The sequence below is a fragment of the Hypomesus transpacificus genome, chromosome 8 (genome assembly GCF_021917145.1).
Source record: "Hypomesus transpacificus isolate Combined female chromosome 8, fHypTra1, whole genome shotgun sequence".
Lineage (NCBI taxonomy): Eukaryota > Metazoa > Chordata > Actinopteri > Osmeriformes > Osmeridae > Hypomesus > Hypomesus transpacificus.
Genome location: NC_061067.1, coordinates 9,165,993 through 9,192,260, shown reverse-complemented (window position 1 = coordinate 9,192,260; position 26,268 = coordinate 9,165,993). Strand labels below are relative to the sequence as shown.

At 46.0% G+C, this 26,268-nt stretch overlaps 3 protein-coding genes across 4 annotated transcripts; 1 reads left to right on the top strand and 2 right to left on the bottom strand.

Annotated features, from left to right (window-relative positions):
* Positions 1 to 12,337: 12,337 nt before the first annotated feature.
* On the bottom strand, positions 12,338 to 20,210 carry prtfdc1a (phosphoribosyl transferase domain containing 1a). Its single transcript, XM_047024074.1, has 9 exons — positions 19,936 to 20,210; positions 19,684 to 19,790; positions 18,834 to 19,017; positions 17,815 to 17,880; positions 15,321 to 15,338; positions 14,622 to 14,704; positions 14,181 to 14,227; positions 13,737 to 13,813; positions 12,338 to 12,603 (listed from the first exon to the last, which is right to left on the bottom strand). The coding sequence occupies exons 1-9, from the start codon at positions 19,999 to 20,001 to the stop codon at positions 12,556 to 12,558; spliced, it is 696 nt and encodes a 231-aa protein (XP_046880030.1). The 5' UTR covers positions 20,002 to 20,210; the 3' UTR covers positions 12,338 to 12,555.
* Positions 20,211 to 20,490: 280 nt separating this feature from the next.
* enkur (enkurin, TRPC channel interacting protein) lies at positions 20,491 to 22,287 on the bottom strand. Its single transcript, XM_047024073.1, has 5 exons — positions 22,094 to 22,287; positions 21,690 to 21,835; positions 21,369 to 21,601; positions 21,093 to 21,239; positions 20,491 to 20,841 (listed from the first exon to the last, which is right to left on the bottom strand). The coding sequence occupies exons 1-5, from the start codon at positions 22,171 to 22,173 to the stop codon at positions 20,668 to 20,670; spliced, it is 780 nt and encodes a 259-aa protein (XP_046880029.1). The 5' UTR covers positions 22,174 to 22,287; the 3' UTR covers positions 20,491 to 20,667.
* A 286-nt stretch (positions 22,288 to 22,573) lies between these two features.
* Positions 22,574 to 26,019, top strand: LOC124470267 (threonine synthase-like 1). 2 transcript variants are annotated; one of them, XM_047024071.1, is made up of 3 exons: positions 22,574 to 22,663; positions 22,863 to 24,306; positions 24,430 to 26,019. In XM_047024071.1, the coding sequence occupies exons 2-3, from the start codon at positions 22,888 to 22,890 to the stop codon at positions 25,231 to 25,233; spliced, it is 2,223 nt and encodes a 740-aa protein (XP_046880027.1). In that variant the 5' UTR covers positions 22,574 to 22,663; positions 22,863 to 22,887; the 3' UTR covers positions 25,234 to 26,019. The 2 variants fall into 2 exon arrangements, with proteins under 2 accessions (XP_046880027.1, XP_046880028.1); XM_047024072.1 differs by having other exon boundaries at positions 22,635 to 22,663; positions 23,010 to 24,306.
* Positions 26,020 to 26,268: the final 249 nt, after the last annotated feature.

Here is a 26,268-nt window from a genome sequence, read left to right as displayed (position 1 = left end):
ATAAGACGTCCTGAAAAGTAGAGAGGTTTGTGTGTGTGTGTGGGGGGGGGGGGGGGGGGGGGGGTGCCTCAGTACAGGAATTCATAGTACATTAGGAATCCATTGTACATGAAATCAGTGGAGATTGTGAGAGTCAACATGGAAGGTTTGCTGGTGTGGGGTCAGAGGGAACACACGCTCAGGGGTCACACCGGTGAGAGGTCACCTCCATGAACCCCACCAAGTCAACTCAGGGCAGCTAGACTGTTGGCCCAGCCGGACCTGTGTGTTCCTCTCATGCTATACTGCAGTAACCTCGCTGCAGTCCCAGCTTCTCTCTGTGAGCAGTACTGGATGGGAATAATACTGTACTCTACTGTACTACTGTACTCTACTGTACTACTGTACTCTACTAATGTATTCCTTAAGCAGCAGCTCTTATCCAAAGCCTCGTACAGGGGGGGGATGTGAACATCCCGACATCTTGATCTGCAGTTAAACATTTTACCACCAAGCTGTACCCCCCCCCCCCCAGTACCAGTACTAAGACTACAACAGAGTCCTACAGTACTAAGACTACAACAGAGTCCTAAATGTAGGAGAACCAAGTTGGGTGTCCACAGTCAGTTTCATCCAGACTACTGTCCTCGTCAATAACATGAGAGGAGATGGGAGATTAATCCACGTCAAATCTGTCCCTCTGATCTCCTCCCCCACAGTCAACAGTCGGGGCCCAAAACAGCTGGAATCAACAACAAGCAGATGATGAAATGGGTAAATACCAACCAGAAATTGCTGCTGAAACGCCCTCCGTCGTAACAGCCCCCCCCCCCCCCCCCCCATCACTCTCAGCCAATCCAGCATTGACTCGTGGCCACACCCGCCCTCCCTTGCCAATTTAATCCAATCAATTCTGATGTATGGATTGGGTAGTGCTCAGTGTTCTCCTACCCTCACTCCCCCCCCCCCTCCACACACACACACACTCCCATATATAAAGAGAGAATCGATGCAACGCTCTCCTTTTCAAAACAACACGGCCATGTCAGACTGGCGTTAAAACAACAGGAAATCATCGATAGCATCAAACCAATATCTGAATATTTACGCGCACAGTTATGTCATGCAAGTGTCCCATGGTCAAATTCATGTCTAGAATGACGTTTGTTTTTTTGGCACCACAATCCCAAACAGCCCAGCTTCCAGGGCTGAGACGACACAGACATGTTCTCCTGACCAGGGCTTTGTCTGCCGATCTGCAGTTCATTCATGAAATCCCTCCTTCGTCACGGTGCCCTTGTTCATTTCCAGCGCTGACAGGAAATGACACGATGACAGGAAATAAAGCGTTTTCCTGCCAAGAAGACCTCAAACAGCCACACTAACACCAGGGCTCAACACCAGACCATGTACCTCCTCTTACGCAAGGCCACGTTCAAAACCACACTGGCTTTGCCGAACGCATGCACAACCACACACACAGGAAAAGGGTTAGGCACAACCACACACACAGGAAAAGGGTTAGGCACAACCACACACACAGGAAAAGGGTTAGTGAAGGGAAATGTGGCAGACTGGGGAAAAACACAGGAAACTGCTGATAAAATACCACAGTCAATTACTCCATTATTGAGCTTGAGGTTAACAAAGCCCAATACTACTACTCACAACCTAGATGAACCTAGGCCAACCTACACTAAAGCAGACTAGCCTAAACTTAAGTAGGCTAACTAGGACAAACCTAGACTAATCTAGAAGAAATCTGGACTATCTAGTCGAATCAGTGTTAGAAGACTGGCATATTTGAAATGAATCAAGCCTTACTACACATACCAACATCTGTGTCTTGGGAGAACGAGTGAGTGAGAGTGAGAGAGGGGGGGGGGGGGGGGGGGGGGTGGGAGAAGACGGACAGAGATGGGAGATACGCCCTGGGCACATGTAATGGACACCACCTCAGCCTCACTGAGCATGAGGCTGGTGCTGCTGGACCTGTCTGGCCCTCTCTCCTCCTCCTCCCCTCCATCCTTCGAGGGACAGGGACACAATGACAGAAGAAGCTGTCACACTGAGCCAGTGGAGGGAGGGAGAGGGAGGGAGGGGGGGAAAGAGAGAGAGAGACAGAGACAGAGAGGAGAATTGAAGGAAGAGTACAGTTTGTAGATGGTAGCCAGAGACAGATGCAATGAGTGAAAGAAAGAGAATCCACAAGTAGTTGTTTTTCGCTCAATTTTGCTCAGCTTTGTTCTGCAAGTTGTGTATCTGGTATTGGTTGAAGACAAATGTACATCTCATCTGAGGGATGAAAGAAAAAGGCCAGTGTGTTTTCCCATCACCTAATCTCTCTTCTTCCTGACGTCCCCCTCTCTCTTTCTCTCTGTCTCCCTCCATCCATCCATCCATCCATGCCTCTCTCTCCTCCCACTGTGTGGTGAGTGCTGGACAGACACCAGAGAGATGACGCTGGGCTGGGGACATAACAGGCCGGTCAGATGAACCACCAACAAGGAGCACGGTCTGAGTGTATCAGACACACACACACACACACACATCCTGGCTATGAATAGGTGACCTTGCATGCTATGAGGCACAACATGGGGGCTTCCTTCCGGTATTTTCCAGAGGAAAAAAGGGGGATGATTCATTAAAGCCTCGATCCAGATGAGAGGCAACCCGGCACGGTGTCAGGTCAGCTCACTGACAGCAGAGGCTTTGAACAAGGAAGCCTCTAAAAAGGTGCACTCTTCTGCAAACAGAGTGTGTGTGTGTGTTTGCTTGTATGGGTCGGCATGTGTGCGTGCGTGTCTGTGTGCGTGCATTTGGGTGTCTTCGTGTTGAGTTCAGCTCCGGGGCTTGTTTGTTGTGTACCACAGCAGCCTGGCTCCACAGCAGCCTGGCTCCACAGCAGCCTGGCTCCACAGCAGCCTGGCTCTGAGGCCTGGACACGGAGCAGAACACACGGGAGACATTTGTTTTTCAAATGTATGCAAATCACTTTGTATTTGCTTTGGCCTTTGATTCATGACCTATCGCACGTCAAGAGAAAAAATAAATAAACAAACAACAACTCTGATTTCATTCTGCCCCAGTCCCAAAGGAACAGGCAAGAAAAATATATGAACCTACTCTCAGATGTGAGGTCATAATGACTTAATTGCGAGTCGCGCTCGGCGGGTGGAAAGACGTGCCGTTTGACACATGGAGAGCGTTGGCCGGGGGGACAGACGGAACGAGGGGAAACAGAAGGACGGCTCTTTAACTCCCCGGCCCTCCTCGCCGGAGGTCACATGGTCGGTCCACATGCAGAAGAGAGCTGGCCCTGTGTTCCGCATTCCAGAAAACACCACGCCGTTTCACCACAACAGCTAGATTCATGCTTCCACCAAACGCTGCAGCGGAAATGTGGGATGCAGGGCGGGTGAAATGCGAGCATGCTGTGGGGGGGGGGGGGGGCGAACGACAGTTTGTAGAGCGGGGTTAGGCTTCTATTTAGAGGGAGGCAGGGCGCATCAACAGCACTCAGCACACTACTGCTCTCCACTGAGATCAATACATGGGGAGGGAGAGAGAGACAGAGAGAGAGAGAGACAGAGAGAGACAGAGAGAGATCACATTGCCAGAGGGGTTGTGAGTGGGGCAGGATGACATCAGACATTGAACTAGAGCAGAACTAGCCAGCTCTACCCTCACACAGACAGACACACAGACAGACAGCAGCTCTGGTCATCCTTCTTTCATACTGCATGTGGTTGCAGGCTGAGACACCAGATCAGTCCGTGTTCTGAATGATATCAACACTAACGTTGTGTCATTACAGCACAGGAAACACCAGGGAGACACTGAGCAGCAAGACCTCAGCTGGCCAGGCAACCAGGCCTGGCGGGTGGTGTGTGTACGTGTGTGTGTGTGTGTGTATGTGTGTGTGTGTGAGTGTGAGAGGGGTGTTTTTCTCCTAATGACTGGGAGCAGCTGTGCCTTAACTACCCCTGCGTGGCTACCGTCACTTTGCTCATGGGGCGGGCGGGGGTTTGGGGCGGGGGGTGGGAAGGGAAGGGAAGGGGAGACTGTGGGGGGTGGCAGTGGGGGGGGGCACTAAGGAAGAAAGGCCTTGATATCTCCCTCATTAGGGAGCTGGGAGTGAACAAGACTGAAAGAAACCCCAAACCCCCACCCTCCCTCTCACCCTCCACCACCCCCACCCTCCCCATCACCCTCCACCACCTCCACCCTCCCTCTCACCCTCCACCACCCCCACCCTCCCTCTCACCCTCCACCACCCCCACCCTCCCCATCACCCTCCACCACCCCCACCCTCCCTCTCACCCTCCACCACCCCCACCCTCCCCATCACCCTCCACCTCACCCTCCACCACCCCCACCCTCCCCATCACCCTCCACCACCCCCACCCTCCCTCTCACCCTCCACCCTCCCCATCACCCTCCACCACCCCCACCCTCCCTCTCACCCTCCCAGCCCTCCTTGGGGTTGAACCCCCTCATTAGACCCAAGAGGACAGGGTTCCATCAGCACTGGGGCTGGGGGACGAGAGGTGTGTGAGGGCGTTTCAGAGAGAGAGAGAAGTAAAAGGAAGTGTGTGTGTGAGAGAGAAAGAGGAAGCCAGTGAAACAGAGACAGAGAGTGTGTGTGTGTCAGAGAGAGCGAGACGGAGAGTTCCACCTGCACAACTCCCACACGGGCAGGGATCGCAGGTGCGACGACGGCGATCACACACAGCTCCGTGCACGACCTCCGACACACCACAACCCTGGCTGCTTCGGCCCTCCACAGCTACGAACGAGGAACACGCCGCGCAGACCGAAGCGCTTCGCGACCCTCGGAACGCACACCGACCCCTCCAGGGCTTCTGCCCCCAACCATCCCCACAGCAGCGCACGCCTGCTGGAGCAGATCACTAGAGGGGTTGTGACTGGGGCAGGATGATAACAGACCTCACGCTACAGCACAACTAGCCTATTCCTCACAGACAACCAGGACCAGGTCCTCGTCCTTTGTTTTGAACTCGCTACTGGAGGGAGTGTTCGAATGTGACCTCTGACCTTTTCTGTGACCTTGACCTGGGCTGTTCAACACTGCTCAGGCTCAACCATGTCGGCGTGATTATGCGTTCACTTTCAGACACGTTTCACTGTCGGGTTTTTGAAAGGAAAGTTTACGCTGAGATCCAGTATCTGACCACGGAAACAACAAAGTAGACACACCTAACATGAATGCCTCTCTACACACACACACACACACTTGTTCCCAAAAGCTTTATGACATCCATTTCTGGTGCTGACTCGGTAAGAGGATTACTGTACTCCAGCAGCCAAATCATGGGAGGGGTTAATCCACAGCATGCCGTCGCTGCTATGCTGTTATGACATGCATCATCCAGCCAGCTTCTGATGATGATGTAACCATGGAGGCAGCCCTGTTCATGTAGCGTGTGTGTGTGTGTGTGTGCGTGTCGGACATGAGTTCCAGAACATTTTATTTATCTGACAGCAAGAACAGAAAAGACCAGTGAGATTTGATCAGCTAAACGACATATTTCATTTGGTTGCTGTTTGCACTCAAATGGCAAATGATGAACTCAGTCACCCCTCGAGCTGGCAGACTGTCAGTTGTGAGTGTTCATCCTTACTCTGCCTGGCCTTCCTAAGCTCACTATGAGAGCAGGACACATTCTCAAAAGGGATCTGCAGGGTCTCTCTTTGTGAACACAAATCAATATCAGACAGCTTTGACCGCATGACGCTTCTCAGAGAAATGTTGGCTGGATTGCAGGCATGATAAAACGGTTTATTGCAATAGTCTGAGTCAGAAGTTTTCCTCAGACAGCCGGCAACTTTGTCATGATAGGATGCGTCCATTACTGTGACTGCAAGAGTTTAACAAACTTACACAGCAAATTCCTCTCGCCAAGTTTTACTATAGTTTGACACCTGCTAGTTTACACATATCATTTCAAACGAGGCTTTTTAAGAAACAGCATTGCCCAATGCTTCATAGTCACACACAAACAGTACTGTCGGAGTAGGCACCAGAGGTTTGCTAGCGTTAACACACACTCCCTCCCCCCTGCTCCCCCCTGAGTCTAAAAGCAAGAGAACACCAATGTGAAACAAAAACACATTCAGTCAAAACAACAGTCAGAGTATAATAAGAGCCAGAATTTTACCTCACAAATTGGAGATGTGGTTTTGTTTTTACTCTCTTCATTGTCTTGCGGTGAATCAGTCCAACGTGTCGCCATTATTTCATTTCAAACCACAGTGGTAAAAGTCCTTCTGAGCCCACATTGAGATTGGGTGGAGAGATCCGAAACCAAGCGATGCTCCGTCCAGATAAGGGGTAGAAATGGAAGGGATTTAATCCACTCTGTCCTCCTCCTTCATATCCACCGGTTGGAAAACTGAAATCAAACATGCGCAGTCAAGTTAAAAGAATGTCACTGGAAGGCATGTCATTCACACGTGTTCAAATCAAGCGACTGTCCATGGCAGTCTCCCGGTCTAGCCTACTTGGGTTTAGACAGTTAGCACATCCCAATCCCGAACAGTGAATTAATGTAAGCCTACTTAATTACAGTTGTACATTTTGCGCTTGAGTGAGACTTGTATGCTAAATATATTGTTATTGTACAAAGTAGTGGCCCCGAAAGCAGCACTCTGTACGAATAGGGTTGCTCCTACTCTAAACCTGCTCTTAATTGACCACACATGGACACAAGTAAACAAGATGACATGGCCTTCATTTTCCAACGTGTGCTCTATACTAGACGTGCAAAAAGGCCTGTGCTAATAGATGACGTTTGACTGAGAGCTTGGATGGGATTAATGACAAGCGCGAGAACAAGCAGCCACCATGGGCCATAAAACAACATTGAAAAGGGTTCTGTACTCAAAAGGACAGTGGACAAGTCACCTCAACTAACATGTAATACACATCAAAACCCTACAATCTGGGCTGTCACTTCAAACTGAAATCATGAATGCAGTTGTAACAACCCATTCATTAGACTGCCTGTAAGTAGCAACCCTGAAACGTTGCGAAGAACGGACTGCAGACGGCAGGCTGTCGCTAAACGAAGAGCGCCACAAAAACCTACCTGTTATTAATTCAGTATATCCGGAAAATAACACATCGTCCACGTTTCAAAATAACGACTTTTGTGAGCGTGTGAGTATTTCAGATTTCTAGAAGTCGGTTAAAAAGAAAAACGACAGCCTGACGCAGACCAAACAAATACGTCGCTCAAACTGGATTTTTCTCTTCTTGGAGCTACACACTGGCAGCTACCTGTTAGGAAAAATACACTGGAAACATGGTAAACGCCCATTACTATACATCCTTTCCGATCGATGTCGATAAATATTATGGCTGTACTTCATGTATTTCCGTGCAAATTGAAAGCTTTCTTCCAGATTGGTTAACGGAATTCACTCAAAAACTATTGTACCGTATGCCCACGGTCCTTGTTGGCGGCGCGACAAACTGGATTGTGAGATTGACAAATCTCCGATTCTCGTGAAACACCGCCCCTTTGCTGGCCCTCGGGGCGATCATCCAATCACATTCAACCATTGAAATGCGTATTTTTAAACCCCAGCCAACAGGACGGGTCCTTACACAAATATGAAGGTATAATGGTCAAACTGGTGCACACATTTGAGAGATGGTGTTTGTTTAAAATGAAATATACCAGGCGAGTTTTAAGTTGCACTTTAAATCTATATCTAGTGATTGCTGAACTATAATGAACAGAAACTATCAACTGAATGTGTGCGCTTGAGTTAGACCCTACAGCCTTAGGTGACTAACTTTTCTGTTACTGACACAGTCTGCCAAAATGAATGCGATTACATATTTCGTTCATTATTTACTTAGCTGGATGTCTGTCTAACTGCACCCACAAATGACAAGGACATCATCCGAAGTCCCATTTCTATAGGCTATTTTAATCTCATTCTTGAAAAGCTCTGATGTGGTCCTCTGGAATAAAATGCCTCTGCGACATTAAACCGGACCGTCTGGTCGCCAACTGTATTTTTACTGTACTTTTTATTGTGACACGAAGGGCATGGCAGACACATGGAACTCTACTGTGCAGGGAAAATGCAACACAGCTGATCTAGACTGGCACAAAGGCAGGCAGTGTCCTGTTTGCTGGCCACTCCAACAGCACAATAGACGAGGGGACAATAGGGGGGACTCTTTTGACCCGTTTTGTTGTGAGGGCTCGCCAGCCATTGAGAGAATCTATTGTCTAAAGAGACGGTGCACTCTCAAACAATGTAACATTTAGCTTTTCTTAGCCTAGTCGCTGTGAATTATTCGTTCTTTATGCTTTTTCTTATATATTAATTAATTAATTGACAATGCACAGTGCTCCTAAAAATGCTGATATGTTGCACCGGCATGCCAAATGGTTTGTTGTTCACATACTAATATTTTGGGCAAAATTATTGCTAGTTTACTGGCTGTTAAGGGGGGGGGGGGGGGGGGTGTTATAAATTTATGCTTCTTTATATATTTTAAATATATTTTAAAAAGCAGTTTTCCATCTCCAAAAGTGAGATCACAGGCAAGCAATAAAAGCTCAACTAACAAACACCAAGAAAAACAATGTTGTTTTCAGGGGCCTGCTTCCAAACAACACTCAGCCCGGCTGTATTGGCTGTATCCCTTCCTCTCATCCCATTACACTGCGGAATCAGATGTGGAGTCTGTATAAACTAATCTTGTAGATGACAGAAATGTGAAGCACATAAGAAACATTGAAATAAACAAATCTCAATAAAATATGTTTTACTGCAGTCTGCGGGATACAACTGATACATTGGGGTATTTTAGTTTCGTGGGATTTAGTCGTAAATAAAATGTCTTGCCTTGTTTTGCACATCCGTATTTTGGCGCTGTCAAGCAAATTAGGTTATCATACTCTAATTGAACCAGTGTGCTTCTACAGAACAGTTGTATTTTTCCGGTGACGCCTCATGATTTTACAGTCGTTGCTAACGGTGCGTCTGTAATCCTGTACTTGCAGAGTCAGAGTGACAGAGAGGACAGAGATTACGAGTCCATGGAAGCAAATGTTTGGGTGGATTAGACGATCACGTGAAGTTCAAAACGGAGTGGCGGTGTGATTGAGACAGGTGGAGATTCTGAGAAATTGAACAGCAAAGCATGCCATGGAGATGAGAGGATCCACTTTACAGCACGCAAACTTTGCTAAGTGTTTGAAAACAGTCGTTCCCAAGGGGTAGATCACTGCCAGATTACTCTTCATTACCTGAAAGGTTTAGCTGTATACAAGGTTTAGTTAAGTGATTCCTTTGTTTCATGATATCTTGGGACGTCCCGTGTGTGACCCATCATCATTTGTGATAATAGCCGAATTGATGCGGCCGCCATTTTGAATTCATTGAAAAACGTTTTATCTCTACTCCTCCTACACATGTTGTCCAATCTTCACCAAATTTCGCAGAGATTATCTTCAGACCAAGCCTCACAAAGGCCATCACATGATTGTTTGATTTTAACAACCGTTTAGCCGGTACAGGCAATCAAAATGCAATTAAATATCAAACCTCAGACCACCCTTTAAATGGGTGAAAGTATTATGTACAAGTGTACAATAAGGTACAATGTGTTCAACCAATGTAAAGGTTGTATAATAGAAAATTCATATGACTGAGTTGTGTAATTGGATGACACCCAACATCAGCCAATTTATCAGGCCTCCTGGCAGGGTAGCAATTTACTGGAACATGATGTACAGTAGACAGAGCGAGACAGAAACAGAACATCTAGAGTGCATATTTGTGTATCTCACTGTGAGAATGGGTCTGGTAGACTTAGAGTTATGGCTTTGTGTAAGCCACGGCAGCAATTGAAAGAAGGTGGCAGGTACAAATCAAGAACTAGGTTGTTTTTACTTTGTGAATCATTAAAAAGTCTGTTGGAGAGAGGAGATTGAAGTCATAGATACGTCCACTCCTCAGAACTGTTGTGAAACACAGGAAAACACAAAGTATTTGAAGAGATAACCTCAATAATAATGACAGAAGGATCGTTTCAAAGAAATGTGAGCTTCGGAGAGTTGACATAGCAAACTGGAAGCAGAGAAAGATATAAACTTGACATTAAGGTGGCCCACACTCAAAGGTAAAAACAAAGGCACAATCGTTTTTGGGAGTAAACACGTTTTTAGCTGTTGTCCTGGTGAGCTGAAATCGAATCCCGACGTACTGTTGAAGCGGCGGCTTCATATGTCAAGTGAATACATGCGTGGCCATTCAAAGGCACAATTCCCGTTTTGTTCCTTTTGTTCTCTGCTCAGTTCACCTGTAGCCCAGTTCCTGTGTTCTGGCCCCGGACACAGTTCCCTTAAAGGAGCACTACAAAGCCACGGCATGAGAACCCTGAGCGGCTTTTTGTCCCCTCCGCCCTCCCCCAGATCTGGCTTCAAGGTGAGGGACAATGGCCAACAGGTTCCCAGGGTGGTGTAGAGGGGCACCCAGCACAGCAGGTAAGTTAACCGTCCCCAAGTGCTGATCTACGATAAAGGGGACAGGGAGTCTCAGCTGATGGCACAATGGGTGTCATTGTGGCTCCTGCCACATGGATAGCTATCCCAGAATGCCTTCTTTCTTATTAAGGTCACCCCTCCGTCTCTTCTGCCAATCCGTGCCTATAGGTGAGGCTGTTCTTAAAAGACGGTGTGTCGTCGGGGGTGAAGTTATGATTATGTGCATGTCTCTGCTCCTCCGCGGCTTGATTTTCCTGATCCCCCAGATCTCAACTTAAACAGTGGCTGGTTTGCCCGGCCAGATGAGAGGGCCGTAAACTGCAGGTGATCCATTACGTTCCCTCTGGGATCTACTGGGTTCCTATATCCTTCCAGCACTATTCGTCTGAAGTCATCAAGCTTTTACAACAACATAACTGCTCTCCGGGTGGGGCTTTTGTTTTCAGGCTCGGTTATGTCAACAGTCATGCCACAGGCAAAGGAGATCTGCTAATGGGGCGTTACCTTGGGCCCGGAGGTGAAGAGGTCAAAGGGTAAGGAGAGGAACACTTCAGACACCTAAGTACTGTTAAAAAAGTAAACACAATCGTCCGCATTGTCTCTTCATCTCTGTCTGGGAGTGTGTGGACCCAGAGACGTACTCTAGTAACAACAGGTCACCAGGGAATTCAACCTATTTTAGAACCCTGTTTATGTTCAACCCCAGACCTCTCCTGAGAGACATTTCGTACTCAACAAAAGCGTGTGTGTGCGTGCATTTGTGTAGTAGTTGTTTAGATTGTTATGTAATGAAGAGCAAAGTGTGCATAACCGCATGGCAACTCTCTCCAAGTGAAGTGAAGCATGTCAGAGAAACATAGTCCAGTGTCATGCACAATTGATGTTTAGTCACCCAGAGACAACACAGCCCTTGAGAATGAGTATATGTGTGTGCGTGTGTGGGTATAAAAGTATTATATATAATTATACAAAGATGCGTTTGTAAAAACTGTTTTTCCACAGCTTACAATAACAACCAAACAACACATGGAGACTCTGTGTTTATTACTAAGTATGAGAGACAATATGAACTAATCCTCAACGGGTAAAACCAGAGAACGGCAGCAGACAGAAGGGGCCGTGACGGGTGACAGATGGACGTAGCCATGGCAACCCAGTGCCAGGCTGGCGCCCACTCCTGTTTCCGTGACAACAGGGGGCGCTGTTGAAACGCCTGTCTCTCCACTCCACCTCGTTGGTCTCCCCCCCTGCTGTGTTTGTCACGAGGGTGCTGACGGACGCACGGAGCACAACCCCGCTCGCATCAGAGACGCCCAAAGTTGAGGGTGTGAAGACTTCACTATCTGCAGGGAGGGGTCTGACACAAGATTAGAAGGCTCTTTTTGTGTTTGCGCTCTTGTAGTCTAGCCCTCAGGTCTGGAATTGTTTACCACGAGTTGGTGAACAAATGATCTATTGCAGAATGACCAACAGTAACTTTGCCAAGCAAAACAAATCATTGATAAAACGAGGGGCACTCCATTTCCCTCGCTGTTTACGGAGCTCAAGGTAGCTGTGGAGTCCTGTGTCTGAAAGTACAGCTCTTTTGTGGTGTTCCTTTCTGTCTCTCTCTCTGGGCAGGAACACTCTGTTCTATGGTCAAACTCCTCCAATACATCCCTCCCCCTTCCTGTGTACTCCATCACACACACACACACACACACACACCCCAGGAGATCAAGGTCCCAGCAGTATTTAAAGTTAAGCTGACATAGGATTGAAACAATACGAATCATCCATGTTGCATTTCCCTTTGAATTAAAAGCACATTAGGATCTCACGGATAATGTTAAAATGTATTTAATAAGCCATAAAAGTCCATATCACAATGCCAAAAACATGAAAAACTGTAGTAAACAGGTATCAGGGCATGATTTGTCGCACGGAAATATAATTTTTTGATTTTAAACATACAATCAACAAACCACTCAGGACACTTGACTTGTAAGACTCAGATGTTAGGTCACGTTGGTGAGTACTGGATGTCTGTGTTGTGCTCCTCTCAGACCTTGTACTTCACCTTCCCCTTCTCACTGATGACACAGAGGTGCTGGAAGGAGCGCAGAGAAAGGATAGAAATAGAGAAGGAAAGATTCTCAATCAGATGTTCAATGAGTCAAGCAACACTAGTTGTGTAGTTTTCTAGTTTATGGAACATCATAGAAATATGTTTGAATCCTTCTTGTCTACAGGGTGTACATTTGTTCACCCGAGCTTCCTTATCTGATGTAGTGTTGAAATACTGTGGTGAGGAACCCCCCACAACCCCTGATTGCAGATCTATGAGGGAGGGGGGAATGTTGGTATGTAAGGTCAGATGTATCCCAGTCAAGAGTCACTTTGTGTTTCGCCGTTTCCTCGAAAGGAACCTGTTCTCCCTGGCAGCATGCCCTCATAACTACAAATCTTAAAAATGATTTTTCTGTCCTTATCTTTACACATTATAAATGAATAATGTAGGAGCATATGTGTTCTGGTTTGGCATGTGTGTATTTGGGAGGTATATGGACTGGAAACCATGTTGTAAAGCAGCATGTTAGTGAGGACATTTCAGATGCAACATTGATCTCTTTGAATTGTTGAAACAGATGTTTGTCATCTATATTTGAAATATACAATATCTGATAGATTGGAAAAAGGGGGGGGGGGGGGTTAATCCACAAAACATGCAGATTCTAACCCAAACATACCAAAAAAAGGTCTTATGGAAGTCAACATCAAAACGCAAAAACAAACATGCACATGCATACATCTGGTTTGGAGCACATTGGATCCCATAAATTGGATGCTGACTTGTAGAAAGGTCCACACAGAGATAAGACCAGTACATTTCACCTAAGAATGCACTAACTCAGTTTAACATGCTAGGAGTGCTGGCATGAGGCACAGTGCTAGTCTGGAAAAATATACAGGTATTTCAAAACGTACACACACAATAACACGCTCACACACTTTTGGAGTGGTGCTTTACTGTCCATCAAAGGTTGCGATGATTTGTTGATTTGCCCCTGCACACCAAACTCCCTTTACAAGAGTGGGTGAGTTGCGTTTCCAAGGGGAGAGGTGTCCTTTGAATCTACTGATGTTTACTTTGAGTTCTTTCTCCAATCTCTTTCATCTCTTTCAGACTGCCCTGTAAAGGTTATTGCATAGGTCAGGAGAGAAACTGAGCTCTGGCCTTACGTTCAGGTCACGGAAATACTCGTTATAGTCCAAGGCGTAGCCCACGACAAAACGGTTGGGGATTTCGAATCCCACATCTGTTGAGGAAAATAACGAATATAAAAAATATGCATTTGTCAACGATGTACTTTAGTCTGAATGCTTTAAAAAACACTCGTAAATTCTGAAGAGGTTAAATCGGGTCTTCTACACACACACACACACACACACACATGTTTTAGGGTAAAAGAATACCTCACATACAATTTGTATCCAAGCTGGTCAAATACAACATTTTCAGCACCATCTGATTCAATACTACAGTATGGACCACTCGGACAATGAAAATAGGTAACATGACACTGACTTAACAATCGTTGGACGAGTGGCAGACATCGATTATGGCTGCGTGACCAACATGGCTGACCGGGGTGAAGAGAGGACAAGTCAGATAGAGATACGTACAGTCAGGGAGGCCTCCAACTCCATTAGACACCCTCTTCACCAGCAAACTGAAACACACCATACAGTATCACAGTTCAAAACAACAACATGTACTAATTTCATATCAGACAGATCACGGACAATCAGATTAGATTTGCATCGGCGTCAAACAATCATAACCATGCAGTGATCGTGACAACAAGCTCCTGCAAGATATTTGTAAGAGACTTCCACTTAACTTAACGTGGAAGTAATGAATCAAAATGCACTGGAAGGAGAAAATAGCACATCCAGCCCGCCAGCCCTAACTCACACCCTCCATATACCCGGCACGCACAGACACAAGACATCTACAGTCTGAATAACAGAACGGACGCCTGTTCGCACAGGAAGAGGGACATCGTTTTCAAGCGTCTGTCACAGCTTTGGCATTTCCCCCCGCACAGAGTCTGTGCCACTCACCCCGCAACCTTGACCATCTTGGGTTCAAAAGTCTCGACATGCTTCAGAAGAGCCTTCATGGTCTTCCCGGTGTCGACTATCGCCTGAGGGGAAAAGGAGATGGACGCGGATGTTTAGCGTTTTATCAGGCGGCCGGAATATGCAAACTGTAGTATTACAAAGTATATCAAGAGCCATGGTTTACCATTCACATATTATGTTGCGTAGCTTAACAGAATGGTGTGTGTGTGTGTGGGTGTGGGTGTGTGTGTGTGTGCGGGGATCAGTAGGAATGCATGTGTGTGACTGCATGTTACATGAAGCCATCTCTCTACTGTTGATGTGATCTGCAATGTTGTTTTCCACTGAGAGTCACAGTACGGCTGACAGCTCTCATGTGATACGGTGTTTACACACGGATGACTTCAGTCTGGAAACTTTCACATCTGAAACATGATCCCGCAGAGGAAATACCTCTTCTTCTCCCTTTTGTTTTCAAGACATAAAAACTGCTAAAGAGCTGTGGTCAGTATTGGGAGATTCTGTTCTTAGTTTGACCATAAACAAAAATAATGTGGGTGACAATTCAATATCAAACTTAGGAAACCACTTGTGGTTCCTTTTTCCATTAATGAGATCAAATGTTTTGCTTCCACAATGTCACGGTCTCCAACATGATGCCAACTCATGTGGTAAACACGACTGGATATTGACACTTACCTCCACAATCAGCACATTCTTCAGGGACATGGAGGAGAAAAGAGAAACCATTTAGTTCAACTCTCAACAACACAAGAAGAGGGCCTGACTGACTTTCTTGCTAGAATTGACACTTATTGGACTGTAACCATGGTTACATTTCTGCTTCAAACTTCAGCGTTAAGAGATACAGTACACAAACCCATCATTGTGCAGCCTCATAATGTATGATTGTCTGTAGTGTACAGTGAGTCCAAAGTCACTGCTAAGGGTCTTGGTGTTGCACACTTTCTTTGGTGAAATGATTCAAACGGCAGGCTGACACTGAGGCTGGCTGTATGGATGTCTTTGTAAGACTGCTTCAGAGTAGCTATGGTTCGAGGTTGGGGCTCATAGAGAATGCGGGCAGGCAGCCAAATGTCCTGGACCTTGCAGGGCTACCACCTGATCTGTGTTACGTAACACAGTGGAGCAGTCCCGACGACGAGGAGCCACCGTGGACACAACCAAGCAGCTCTGCTGCATACCTCCGCTGCACTTCTCACAGCCAGACACAAGCACAACATTAGCTCTTCACGGTCATCACCGCATGGACTACAAATACAATGAACCATGGAATACAAATCCACAGATCTATGGACTACAAATACAATGAGCTATTTCAGGCACTGACACAACATTTTACGTTATTCCTCTAGCCCCCCAATCCACACACACTCGAACCCCCCACATCAGTCATTGTATTGTTCCACCCTTGTCCTACATCTGACGAATCCTTACCTGGAAGGCACTCCCTTCTAGTGGGAGGGGAGAGACGACTGGAATGTACCAACATGCCCACATGCAGAGAATTCCACCCAATCAAATCATCTGAACGGTCCCTCTGCACAGTGCTCCAAACTCCCCCACATCGCACACTCACTAAATTCCGACCTAACACTCCACAACTTTCCGCTATGACGTTTTGGAGTTGGAAAGCTGCTCTGTGAATTTTTTTGTTCAAGTCAAGGGCTTTAGGACTGCACCACTGCTGGTGACTGTTGATAAGACTGCTGTCAGTTGGCCCAGAGGAATGACACCATACAACAGGGCTTTACACTAAGGGTAGGACACACCACCGTTGCACTATCAATACTACTCAGTGGTGACAGTCGGACAAACCCTCTTGACCTGATGACCCCTCTGTGATGTCCTTGGGTAATGTTGACTGCGAGATTGTATTTGCCAGGAAAGTGGAGAGTAAGAAAGCGGGAGGGGCAAGAAAGGGTCAATGAGAGACTGGGAGAGAGACATTCTGCAGTCTTTTGCTGTCTGAAAGAATAATGATGTCAGCAGACATGATTCCTCGTGACACTGGCAGTGTCCTCTATTGACTCCAGATTGTAGAAACACATACTATCCAGAAGGGGGCCACACTTCCAAAACTAGTCACAAGTTTAGGTACGTGCATCCATAAAACAGTGACCACTGTGTTTGTGCCAAATGACCCATCGAGACTCAAAAATGCATGTCCCTATAACCTCTTCAAAGTTCCTCAAAATGCCTGCGAATCTGCCTTGCAGGTCCTCATCCCTCCTCAGTGATGGTGAAGTACAGTGTTAAGTGTCATGCACTTTCACCATGAAGAAAAACAAACTGGTGCGTTCAAAGCTGTCCACACTCAAACGACAGCCGGGACGATGACAGCGAAAATGTGAAAACATAAAGGAATCATGATGAAGTTGCGTCACTTAATGATCTCGTTTTGCTCAGTGCAATTTCTCACCGTCGCACACTGTAGCACATTCAACTACCTGTCGGAATTAGGAATCCGGTCTACACTACTGATTTCAGTTCAAGTGCAGGACACATGTGTCTTCCTTCCCAACATCCACTTAGCGTTCAGAAAAGAAATGAAAGAACTGACAGAGCCATCTGGTGGCCAGGAGGGTTTTCCACCATCAAATCAAAACAAGTCATTTTTACAAGCAATGTCACAAAAGACTTCAGAGAAGCCCACCTGTCCAGCACCAAAGACTCACCCAAACCCTCAGAGGAAGATTGGTATGTTATGGTTGATCATGGTTTCCATGACACCAGATCTTGAAACGTCCACCTCCATCACATGGACACTCACCAATGACCAGCAAGAACGAATGCACCCCGACTGGAAATGATGTGATCATAATGAATGAAGGGAGTTACACAATCAATATCACTTACATTTACATTTAGTCATTTAGCAGACGCTCTTATCCAGAGCGACTTACAGTAAGTACTGGGACATTCCCCCCCGGCAAGTGCCTTGCCCAAGGACACAATGTCATTTGGCTCGGCCGGGAATCGAACTGGCGACCTTCAGATTACTAGCCCGATTCCCTCACCGTTCCCTTCCCTCACTCCCTGACTCCCACTTACCATGCTTGTACATTGTGTGACATTTCAAAGCTTGAGCCTGCAGCTAATGAGCTCATAACACCTGGAGAACGGAGAGTCAATATACAAAGTGATGGACATGATAAGACTTGGTGCTTACCTTCCCTCGAAGCACAGACAGATCTTGACTTCCTATAATGTGCAGGTCCTCTGTCGATTGGTCATTCTGAAAACATAAACACAACAGATTGACATGAACGTGACCGAATGTGCGCACGTGGTCTCACAAGGTCAAGGTCTCCGACTGAGGACCCTGACAGAAAGGCTCTCCAGGATGTAATCTTGTTATCAAGATTCTGTTGGTCACAAATCCTCTGAGATAAAGAAGCCTGGGGTGACGTCACTTGATCCCAACATGACCAATCAGACGGGCCCGCCACAAGCACAGAGTCCTGAGGTTGTGGTGGTCTGAGTTCAGCCTGGGACACAGAGGGCTTTAGATCACCCTAACCTTACATGGTTATTGCATGAGCTGCATGAGGATCAGAACCACTGTCACTCTAAATAATGAGGCTCAAAGGGAGATGTTCCAGCCAAGCACACAATCACACAAGACAAAAAGAAGCAAAATACAGTCTGATATCTAGGTTATCTTGAATCGACCTTAAAAAAACAAAACAGGAGTGTTTTGTAAACTTGTCTAACGAGGTACATTTATATGAATATGTTGCTGTGTTGGTAATCTTACAAACATACTGCCTGTATAACACTGCACTGCACTGCCTTGCTAATAACAGCTGTAACACAGTAAGGGCACAAGGACCAACTGCCCTTGAGATGTTCCTGTATGCAGCTCTGCGACATCATCTGTGCAAGAGTGACACTCAGAGGAAGGAGTGTTGCACTGCGCATAATATCAGCGCTGAGAACCGTCCAGGGTTGTTACTGGCGATGCGAGGATGTAACACACAACCCAGAAGTGGGAACCTAGATTCGCCACTGGCAGAAAAGACATCCATGAAATGAAGACAATGAATCAAACATGGCTTTACAACAAACACCAGTTCTAACCTACCAGAAAAGTAACACATTTTTTATATTACAATGTGTGCTTCTACATGAGAGTATTTTTCATAACTTTTTAGCTAGTTCTAGAACTGATGGTATTATCTCACTTACCAGGTAGCTCTTCAGCCTGATAAACTCCACCCTGGTCTCCAGGTGCTTGTTGGAGTTGCGGCTGAGCACCTTGATGAACTCCACCAGATCTGAGCAGAACTTGTATCCTCCCTTCAGAACACATAGCACCACAATGTCGTGGTCCCCAATGTCATCCATGATGTGGCGGGCTAAGCGTTCGATCCTATGGGATGAAATTACAATTAACATTCCCAGGAAATCGTATATGCACATGTGCGCGTGCATAGTATGTGGACTGTAATCTAATCTAGGTCACATAAAACAGAGCTTCAGTTAGAAAGGAATATAACATACACCTTTTAATGTGATTAAAACCTGAGTATATTTAGATATGATATAATGATATGATGATAGATTCTAACTCTGCTGTTACAATGGAGATACAACTGAACTGTGCAGTATATTTATGGCCTATTGGCCTATACATTGCCTTTATACTCAATGACAAGTCCTCCAAGTCCTGTTCTTAAATAGTGGTCTGATGGAGAGTGGAAATGGGCTTAATTGACCATGATTGGTTTATTAGGCACCGTCATTCCTTCCCAAATGCAGCGAAAAAGTAATCTGTGATTAGTCGGTGACCCCTGCCGCAGCGGGAGAAACACAGTAGTCTCAAAAAGGGAGACCCTACATCTAGCCTTTATTACGTCTTCATCATCAAGCATGATTCTGAAGATTAAAACGTTCAAAAAACATGTTGGGACGTGTGATTTACAAAATTAGAACGCTAACCATATTAGTGGGCAAAGGTTGTTAAGTCTTGCTTCAAAAAAACAATTCAAATGGTTTTCTAATTAAATTACGCATGGATCCCTTAAGAGCAGGTTACCTGTCCATGATAACCCCGTGTGGAATGTAAACGCTCTCGATGTCCTCATGGTAATGCTCTGGATATGTGAAAAGGTCGAGGCTGTATCCCGGCCAGTCATCCTTTATCTTAGACATAAGTAATAGGCTGACATACAATAGGCTGCATGACGGTCAAGCGATCCATCATTAAACAGAATAGATCCATAGCAAAAGAAAACAGTCGTCCGTTACAGTGATGTTTTAACAAACAGGAAACTTTAGAACAGTTTACCACAATTCCTGCTTCCATGCGTCGAGGGTCGCTCTCTGTGGTGGCTGGTAGAATGCATTGTGCCATTTTTTCCTGCGTTTACAAGCTGTCGAAGTTTACGAGCTAATCGGCTACCCACTGTAGAACAGTTAGAGACTTAATTTTGGACTGCCTTAGAGAAAATTGTCAATGTCTTGAATCAGTAGTCAAAGTCCGTGTCATGAAAATACGTATACAACACACACACCAAAAGGGAGACTTGCACGCCTTGGTCATGCTTAAGTTATTTGCCTGACCACAGAGACTGTTGTGTTTCACTGGCATTCCTTGTGACCGGACAACGAATTGCACACTTGGAAATTCAACGGGGGACATCTAATTAACAGCATGTGATTTTTGTAAGTATTAGTTTACCGTGTGATGTCCATGTTTAACATTAAATATAGGCTAGCTTCAAGCTAATCATTGTGTTTGGAAATTAACCGTCAAATTATGTTAACATATCTACAGCTAATAAGGTCACGAAATAATTTGTATACATTTGTATTTAAACGAAGACAACTATAAACAACACTTGCAATGGATAATTTCAAGTTTATTTTTCTGGTACTGTACCACAAACGAAGATGGGTTTGGAAAGAGATAAAATTACATTTTCACATCCAGGCCTCGCTGAGGATTTGTTTTCTTCTATTTAAAGTCTACTGACATAGGTCGAGCTTGTCAAATAAGAGTGGCAGGAAAAGAAAGTTCTTAATTGTTGGCGATGTAGATAGTCTTGTATCTCTCAATCATGTCTATGTCTCTCTCCAGCTGTTTCATCTCCAGCTCTAGGCGCTCCTTGCGGTACTTCTTGGGGGTGGTGTCTGTGACAACCGAGAGTCCCTGGTACTGATGGTGTAGCTCCTCCCAGTTCTTCTTCAAACCCTGAGTCAACAGAGTCATCAAGGAAGATCTGTTAATGATCTACTGTAGTCATAAGTCACAAGAAAATACTCACCAGTCAAGCAAAGAACCTAGCTTATGTCATGTCCACAAGTCAAAGTTTGCATATTACCCTCAATACTTTAACACAAAAACATTCCCAGTTAACTGACTCGATGCTGATGAAATAGGCTATCCATGTAAACTGTATGTAGCGGCATGGTAGGATGTAAATGGGGGCCTATGGGATTTACCCGAAGGATAGTCTGCCTCTCATCATCAGAGAGCTGCTTCATAGCTCCCTGCTTCATTCGCTCCTTCACATAGTTGTCATACTCCTCCTGAGCCCTCTTCACCTCCTCCCTGCGCTGCAGAAGGTACTCGGGGGTCTCTCCATAGTCCTAGAAACAGGAGAGTTCATTTAGCTCCACTCCAAGATAGAGGCTCTTCAGAAAAAAAGGATCCCTAACAGCTCCAGGCTAACATTACTACCTACTGGACAAACAATGCAACTGCAGTTCAAGATGTACCTTCTTCTTGATGTACTTTGGGACAAGGCCCGAATTCTCCAGAAGCTGCTTGTCTCCGCTTTTGGTGTCGGCGTAAATGGGCTGGGGTTTCCTAGGCACTGACATGATGCTCTCATTGGCATTTGTTTTTATAAAGTCCTTTTTGGTGTGAATGCCCATAAGTGGTTGCTCAGACTTGGTAGGTATCCGTGGTTTCCTCACAATCGTGGTACCCTTATTGGTCAAACGTTGCGCTGAGGGGGGTAAAAAAAGTATTTAAAAAAGAACTTGTTCAAACTGAGAAAGTAGAAGAAAAGCTAGAAGAGCTAAGCGGTTGCCTACTCTCAGGGAGTTTGGGTTCCTTTGAGTGCTTAAGTAGGTATTTCTCTGGAGATGGCACGTCTACTTTAGCTGGTCCCATGGTCTTGTTGGTAGTCTTATTCTGCATCCTCTCCTGCTTAACTTGTGACCTAAACATTGACATATATCTAGAAGAAATGGATGACATAAATACAATGTGTTAAATATATATGGCATAGCAACAAACTCAAATTCAAGACAACCATTCAATTATCTGTGTAACAAGTGTCAAACTGAATCAACAGTCAGGCATAGCTTACACACATAACTAACCGTGCAAACTATTTGAAACCATTTAAGTTTCGGAAAACTTGTTAGCTAGCCAGCTGCATTGCTGTAGAAGTTTCAATGGTACAGTACAATAGGCTACTAGTAGGCTACAATACCTTGGTTGCTTCTCTATTTTCACCTCCTCCCTTGGAATGAGGTTGTATATGCTTTCTGGTGGATACATTGTTGTTGACATTTTGATACAAAGAAAAAACACACGAAACTAGCTCGCTGGTTAGCTAGCTAACTATGTAGCTACAGCTAGCTAGGTCTACTTTCGAATGACAAAAAATGCGATGGCTGCTGGAATGTTTTGTTTGACAACACAGGCCAGGATACAGTTGCTTAGCAACTGATGGGAAATACTTTTGAAGTCGAATGTGTTCGATGTCATGCAATACATTTTGCTCAATACTTTCTATTGGGTCTCACATTTATTGTATTAACTACGTTGCATGAAGCTATTTAAGATTATTTTATTTCACGACATAACGTTACACATAAGTACTTTTTTTCTCCCCTTTGCGTTCTCCCAGGTTACGGTGTCAGCTAAGTTTGTCCTATCAACCGACCCGTAGCTAGTCTGTGTTCTTCCATGTTTACACACATGGTAGCCTACAATATCCTTGAGTCGTAAGCAGCTCCCTTTGGTGTGATATTAGCACATAAATATTTTCAGGACCAAGGTAAACTATGTATTGTATTGTTTGTAAAAATGGGTTTACCTCACACGTTAGGAACATGTAGAGGAATATGTTGACTACGTAATTTTCTCTTAACAGAACCCGACTGCACAATGTGCACATACTTAATGACTACATTACAACAAATATAATTTCGATATCCACAGATTAAAGTAACATGACTTTCCAACCTTCCTAACAGATCGGATGTAGGAAACGACATCAAAATGATCCCAACATCACATTGCCAAGTTATAAAAATGTTTATGAAGGCTTGTATGTGGAGAGGCACAAGGCATACCCCCCAGCCATCTCTTCGGTTACATTGGGGCTGTCTCTTTACATCCAGATCATGGCAGTCTAACAAAGCGTCAGTGGTTGGAGATCTAAACATTATTCTCATGGGCCCACCTGGAGCAGGGAAGACATCTGTGGGCAGGGTATTGGCTAACAAATTAAGGAGACCTGTCTTTGACGTGGATGACAATATCCTAGAGGTCACATGGAAGATGCCAGTGGCTGACAAGCTGGCACAAGTAGGAGGCAAACGGTTCCTAGAGGAGGAAGGGGAGGCTTTGTGCAACTTTTCCACCACTGGAAGTGTCATCTCCCTGACTGGGTCCAACCCTCTCCACCCTCGCTCCATGCAGCACCTCAAACCGACAGGGCTGGTGGTGTATCTGGACGTGGATTCCCAAGACATCCTACAGAGGCTCTCCACGATGAAGGTGAAGAGGATCGTGGGCCAGGAGGAAGGCGTGTCCATGAGGCATATTCTGCAGTACAGGAAACAGTTTTACGAGAAATGGCTGGATATCAGAGTGTTATGTGGGACTGGAGACACCGTGGAGGAGGTAGCAGAGAAGGTGCTCCAAGCTGTGGAGCGATACCACAACTCAGAGTCGGAGACTTACATTTCAACCAGGAGTCATGATGGATCCACTGGTAACCTGAAGCACTTCAGTGATGTTGTTGTGGAGGGACTAGCCCCCGACGGAGGTCTCTACATCCCCCAGAAAGGGTTCCCAAAACTGGAGGTTAGAGAATGGCTGAGACTAACTGATATGTCCTATCCTGAGCGAGCGTTAGCCATACTCGAGAGATGCATACACCCTCTAGATATCCCGGCTACTGAGCTCAGGAGAATGGTATTCAAGGCGTACGGAGCAAACTTCAGCAGCGAAGAAGTCGCGCCCGTAAAGCATCTCGTCCGTAACCAGTTTGTCCAGGAGCTTTTCCACGGTCCCACGGCTTCTTTCAAGGACCTGGCCTTGCAGCTGATGCCCCGACTGTTTGCCTACTGCCTCCCTCAGATGTGCAACTACCTCATCCTCGTGGCTACGTCCGGGGACACCGGCAGCGCTGTGCTCAGCGGTTTTGGCGGCCTCAGCGACGGCGACAGGCAGAGGACCGGCGTCCTGGTGTTCTTCCCCGAGGTAGGGGTGAGTGAGATCCAGAAGCTGCAGATGACAGGCTACAGCGAAGGCAACGCCAGGGCGGTCAGCGCGCTGGCGGACTTTGACTTCTGCCAGAGGAGCATCAAGACGATGTTCGGAGACGCCAACCTCACGGGACACTTGGCCGTGGAGTATGGCACGATGCTCACCACGGCCAATTCAATCAACTGGGCACGCCTACTGCCACAGGTGAGCCGATGATGTCATTTTAGAATTGAGCGTTAGAAAGAGTTGATGATGAGTTTGATACGACATTACTTGATAGCTGATCTTGTGAGCACGCCAAGTCACCTGACTCTTTGAAATCTGCAGGTGGTGTATCACTCCTCGGCCTACCTGGACCTCTACCGGGACGGAGCCATCAAGTTCGGAGAGCCAATAGATGTGTGCATCCCGACCGGCAACTTTGGCAACGCAATGTCTGCCCTGTACGCCAAGCAAATGGGGATCCCCATAAGGAAAATCATCTGTGCTTCCAACCACAACCGTATCGTGTCCGACTTCATCAACACGGGGGAATACGATCTCCGAGACAGGCCTCTTATGGTCTCCAGCTCCCCGGCCATAGACATCCTGAAGTCCTCCAACCTGGAGAGGTTTCTCTACCACGTCTCAGAAGGAGACGGCCATCTTGTTCGAGAGCTGTTCACACGCCTGGAGAGGGACGGGCGTTTCAAGGTCCCTGAAGGTTTACTCAGGGGGATACAGGAGGACGTGCTGGCAGGCTGGTGCTCCGAGGACGACTGTCTGGGAGCCATCCGGGACGTCCACAGGGAAACGGGCTACGTCATGGACACACACACAGCCGTGGCCAAGGTGGTGGCGGACCGGCTGCAGGACCGCCTTTGTCCGGTTGTGATCTGTTCCACAGCCCACTATGGGAAGTTTGCACCCGCCGTTCTGGAAGCGTTGCAGTTCCGGAACATTCCCAAAGCTCCGTTGGAACAGCTGGAGGAGCTTGGCTCGGTGGTGTTGAGACCTCAGATGCACACAGACCTGCTCAGGAGCCTGAGAGAGAGCAGGAGTCAGACACATACTGTGTGTCAAGCGGATTTCACAGTGTTAGTAGACGAAGTGGAAACCATGATACAGGACTCTTTCTTGAAGGTTCTTTAAACTTCTCACCATAACCTATATTCATGATATATAGAAAACGCAAATATCATGCATGGGTTCGTTCACATTTTATTGCGGTATATACTGAAGCCAGGCATAATTCTCAAGTGAATTATAAACCTGCCTCAGCACTTAATCAACATAATTCAAGGTTGGAAGTTGTCTCAACCGGCCTAGTGCTCAGGAGAGCAAGAACAGTAGCCATTTATATCCACTAGATGGGAATGTTTACCTCCTGGCCCCTCTGCATGAGCAGCTTCTCCAGGGTGTTTCCTGAGGACTATGGGTGACTGTTCACAAGCAGCATGAGGAAGTAACCCCACTGTGAGGAGCTATATTCAGACCCGCCGTGGATTCCTAACTAGTCCCAGAGGGGAGATCGAATGATGGTGTAATTACAATAGAAGAAGCAGTAAACCATAGAAGAAGAAACCAGTAAATAAGCTTGATCCTGTTTCTCAGTGTTTTGACCTGAATGTGTATTTTTACATCTGAAAGATTTCCTCTTTGTTTATTTGTTTGGTGAATAATATTCCTCACTGGGGATATTTTCAGTCTTTTGTCTGCGATCAATGGGGATTAATCCTAAAGAATATTTGCATCTTTATATCATTTATATTGAGCTTTTTCATGTTATTGTGCAAAGCTAACAAATATAGTTTGTGAAGAAAATATGCTACAGTGGTCAATATTATGAACATTAACATTATCAACGCAAGTATATAAATGGTTTACCATGGATGAACATTGCATACTAATGTATGTGTTTTGTTGAATAAACCTCTAGTGTTTTCAAAATGTAAGTGGGTGACTCCTTAACCCTCGAAGCTGTCTCAACTAGGAGGAAAGACGAGCTGAGAAGTTGATAAAGGGACCTGGCATTAAAACAGCTAATTAGTCTATCTCGGTGAGGTTTTACAGTCCAGTAATTGCCAGTCAAAGTTGGAAAGGCGCCGAGGCAGGCGTAGTGTGAAGCGACCTATCAGAATGTCCACACTGTCTCATTAGCTAGGCTTCACAGGCCTGGCCACAGAC